At 39.4% G+C, this 3,938-nt stretch overlaps 1 protein-coding gene across 4 annotated transcripts; it reads right to left on the bottom strand.

Annotated features, from left to right (window-relative positions):
- Window positions 1-207: 207 nt before the first annotated feature.
- LOC100852917 (uncharacterized) lies at window positions 208-2,509 on the bottom strand. Of its 4 annotated transcripts, none has more exons than XM_019218050.2 (3): window positions 2,300-2,509; window positions 2,121-2,190; window positions 208-1,737 (listed from the first exon to the last, which is right to left on the bottom strand). In XM_019218050.2, exon 3 carries the CDS (start codon window positions 1,550-1,552, stop codon window positions 545-547), a length of 1,008 nt encoding a protein of 335 aa, XP_019073595.1. In that variant the 5' UTR covers window positions 1,553-1,737; window positions 2,121-2,190; window positions 2,300-2,509; the 3' UTR covers window positions 208-544. The 4 variants fall into 4 exon arrangements, with proteins under 4 accessions (XP_019073595.1, XP_019073596.1, XP_003635011.1 ...); XM_019218051.2 differs by having other exon boundaries at window positions 208-1,571; XM_003634963.4 differs by having other exon boundaries at window positions 208-1,535.
- Between the last annotated feature and the right edge of the window lie 1,429 nt (window positions 2,510-3,938).

The following is a 3,938-nucleotide window of genomic DNA, read 5'->3' as shown; positions in this document are numbered from 1 at the left end:
AATTAAAAAAAAAAAATACCAAACAATTTTTTTCTTTTTTAAAAAGTGAGATGATTAAAATCCCTCGTATTTTATTACATTTTGGTACTTATTGTTCAAACCGGAAAACAAAGAAAATGGCATTTCCATCGTCCCTCCAAGGATTCCCGTTTACCAAAAACTGAGCCATCATGATTAAGCGGGTAAAACTTGAAAAAAAAGAAAAAAGAAAAAAGAAAACCCTGTATAGATTGAAAGAAATAAGCAAGCTTAAAAGCCTTAAGCCTCTGACAGCAGCCTGGAAATCCTTTTCTTTTTTGTTGGTACAATTCCACTGGCCTGTTTTTTAAAGGAATTCTGGGGAATAAACAATCCAACATACAAAATGAAATCAAGAGAAGCCATCCGCACCCATGGCCCCAACTCCCAACCCCATTACAGGAATTTGTATCATCTTCTTTACCTTCTTCTCATTCAGCATTCATGACCACAGGGTGAAGTTAAACAGAGAGGAAGGAGAGAGGACATATATCCATGAGAATGAAGAAGATGGGAAATTGGGCTTCTAAAAGATATCGAGGATTTCCAAGATGAAGCCATTGCAGAGAGGGCAGTTACCCCTGCTCACCCACAGCTCCCTGGAACACAGCCTGCAAAATGTGTGTCCACAGGGTATGAAGGCAGCCCCCTTGTGCCTCACCATGCACACGCAGCAGTTGTATTCTATTCCTCCTCCGCTGCCCGCTTCTTCCTCTTCATCCTCATCTTCTTCTTCTTCTAATACGTATGCGGGTCCCACTATTCCCGCCTGCCTGTCTGTTTCTTCTAATAATGCCATCAGCGACATCCTCGGTGCTGCCTCTGGCCCCTCCTCCTCCCCCTCCCCTTCATCCTCTTCTTCCCCTGCCTCATCATCATCACCTCCCAGAGCTGCCGCAGATTCTGCCCTTTGCAATTCTCGCTCTTCTGCCAATGCCGCCGACAGCCGGCGCGAGACCACCGGCCCATCCGTGACTCCGGTGTGCAAGCGAGTGGAGTCGGCTCGGCTGAACGTCCGGGACGGAGCACGAATGGAATTGTTCCGTGAAAACTGAGGCCTTAAGTTATGGACTTGGACGGCCTCGACGGGGAGGGGGTTCTCCGGCGTCCCAGGAGATTCTTCGAAGGTCTCCGTCGGCTCCGGCGGATCGGTGGTGTACATCGTAACCCGAGTGGACTGGCGGCGGGAGAGCTGGCTTCTGGTGGGGACGTCAGAGGCTGGGATCGGCATGGAGGAGGTCCAGGCGGCTCCAGCGCGGCGGATCCGGAGGCGATCCTTGAAGGACTTCCAGCTCATCTTGTTGTTGTTGTTGTTGGGCTGGCCAAGAACGTCTTTGTAACCGGTGGACTCGTCTCTGATAATGTCCAGGAGGGTTCGGTTGATGTGGCCCGGCGGAGGCCGCTTCTCGCAGCCCAACACGGCGCCGAGGGTCAGTCCGGCCCAAGCATCTCTGCCGTCGTCGTCCTCTCTGGTTCTAAGCCGATCTCGGAGTGTGGACGGGTCCATCACGGACATACTAACCACATTTTTCATTCAAAGTCGGTCACACAGTCTCGAGAAAAAGAAAAAAAATCAGGGAAAGTGACAAAATCTTTGTATAATAATAAAAGTAACAAAAGACTAAAGTTTGAATTATGACAAAGTGAACGGATTATAACAGCAAAAGTGGCGCTAACAGCTGGATAAGCAGAAGAATAATCCAAATTTCTCTCGACAAACTGCACGGTTTTATGAGAAAAATTCAAAGGATTAGAAACTTCGTTTTTCGACCGGCGTGCAGAGGGTCCTCGGAAATGTTTGAGAGATAAAAAATAGCAGAATACAAATGTGAATTTTCTCGGGAAAATGCAGATTTTCTACCCGGAATTAGAGGACCAAAAATTCCGCGTCAGATTTCCGTTCTGGAGACACCTCGGTGAGACGGAAAACACGAAGTAAGAAAATTAGGAGAAGTTTCTCGGGAAAATCCGCATTTTCTCGAGAAAATCAAATCCCAAAATCCGAGAGACGCGGAAGCATCAGATCCGGTAAATCCCCGGAAGACAGGAAAACACATTCAAAACTGAAATAAAAGAAAGGGGTTGGAATCCTCATAGGATACCTTCCGTGGGTGGGGACTTCGGGGAGGAGACCAGATCTGGAATTTGCACAGCTTTTTAATAATAAATCATCTGTCAAAAAACAAAAAGAAAGTTAAATTAAATTGATAAAAAGAGAAGAGAAGAAAGAGAGACAAGAAACACATTCTGACACAACAGATGAAGAGGGCCAAAGACTAACCAATCAAAAGGAGAAATGGAAAATTATGGGGTGGACGGAATCTGTCCCTCCTCTTGTTCTTTGGATCTTTGTCTCTCTATATCTGTATCTGAATCTGTCTGGCGGCCGACGGGGATGATGGTGATGATGATGATGATGAGAGAGAGAAAGAGAGAGGGGAGGATCAGGGACGAGGGGGCAGTGGAGCGAGTCTCATGGGAATTGAATTGAATGGGGGGCCTCCTTTTTAGGGGCATTTTTTTACACTTGAAATGACCGAATTGCCTTGCTGTCTCAGAATCCAACGGTGCTGACGTGGCTCAAAATCTTTAGTTTTGGTTATGGTTGTTTCTTTTTCTTTATTAATTTAATATTTACTTTTAAGCCTCAGCATCCTTTTCTTTTTTTTCTTTTTTTTTTTTAATTATTTTTAATAAATAATTCAAATATTATAGTTAACAAGAAATGAAATGAATTTTTTTATTTAACATCACCAATGGATAAATGGTTGAAGTTTTATGGTGGGTATTTTGTGCTAACGTTAGGAAAAGTCAATTTCATATGATTATCATCTATGATTGAGTGGCCAAAGCTTGCAATTTTTATTTCCCTTTTTAGACAATCCAATGATTGAATTGAGAAATTTTCACATGATGGGTTATTTGATTAAAATGTAGACATGAATGATGTGTATTTTTAGAAAATATAAAATATACAAAAATATTTTTTAATAATTTTTTAAATACTTATTTCATATCAAACACTTTTTGAATTAAAAAAAAAAAGTGGAAAATATCAAAATAAGCTCTTATTTACAATTTCCAAAACATGAAAGTTAATTTTTTTTAAGAAAAATATAAATTATAACCCTTTTTTTCGGACAAAAATGTCTTTTAACCATTTTTAATAAAAAAATTAAAGAGGTAAAAGTATCATAACGAGGTGCTATGCATAAGTTTCAATTCATGAAAGTTATTTTTCCAAATATAAGTATTATTTGATCCCTTTTAAGCAAATATTCCCTCAATTGGCTAACAATTATATTCATTGAGTTGCATAAGTATTTTAGGTTCTCGTTTGCTTGATAGAGTAAAATAGGATATACATTTTTTTCATGCTAAGATTTTTTTTTTTAAATTTTTGTCAACCCAACTTAAAGACTGATCCATCGTTCTACCCCAAAAGTCTAAACCAAACTCAACTTGCACGACCCCTACATCAAAATTTTAAAATCACCAAATGAGCATTATCACTACCTCTTTTATGTTATTAAGTCTTCCAATTGAATTCCCCAACATTATCATCACTCTACAAACATAATTCGATATTAAGAGTAATGATGAATTACTATACTAGATATGGACCCACATTCAACTCCACAACATTATGAGATATTAGGAGTAATGATGAATTACTAGTAGATATGGAAACACATGTAATTAATTTGATGATAATGATAATGATGTATAAGCATATACAATTTAAGGTAACTATATGATTAAATGTACTTTGTTGTTATATTTTAGTTTAATGTGTACCATTTAGTATGTTGTTTGAGATATATTACAGAGACAAAGTAATAGAAGTTTATAATGTAAAGGTTTCCATTTGCAATTTCAATTTCTCATGAATTAACGAGTTATTTGAGATTATTAAAGTT

This window comes from Vitis vinifera, chromosome 7 (assembly GCF_030704535.1).
Source record: "Vitis vinifera cultivar Pinot Noir 40024 chromosome 7, ASM3070453v1".
NCBI classification, from domain to species: Eukaryota; Viridiplantae; Streptophyta; class Magnoliopsida; order Vitales; family Vitaceae; genus Vitis; species Vitis vinifera.
The sequence above is the reverse complement of the archived record's forward strand: the minus strand, read 5'-3'. Positions and strand labels throughout refer to the sequence as shown.

What these genes read in the sequence shown, in the direction of transcription:
- LOC100852917 (XM_019218050.2), bottom strand. Translation starts at nt 1,552, where the DNA reads ATGAAAAATGTGGTTAGTATGTCCGTGATGGACCCGTCCACACTCCGA.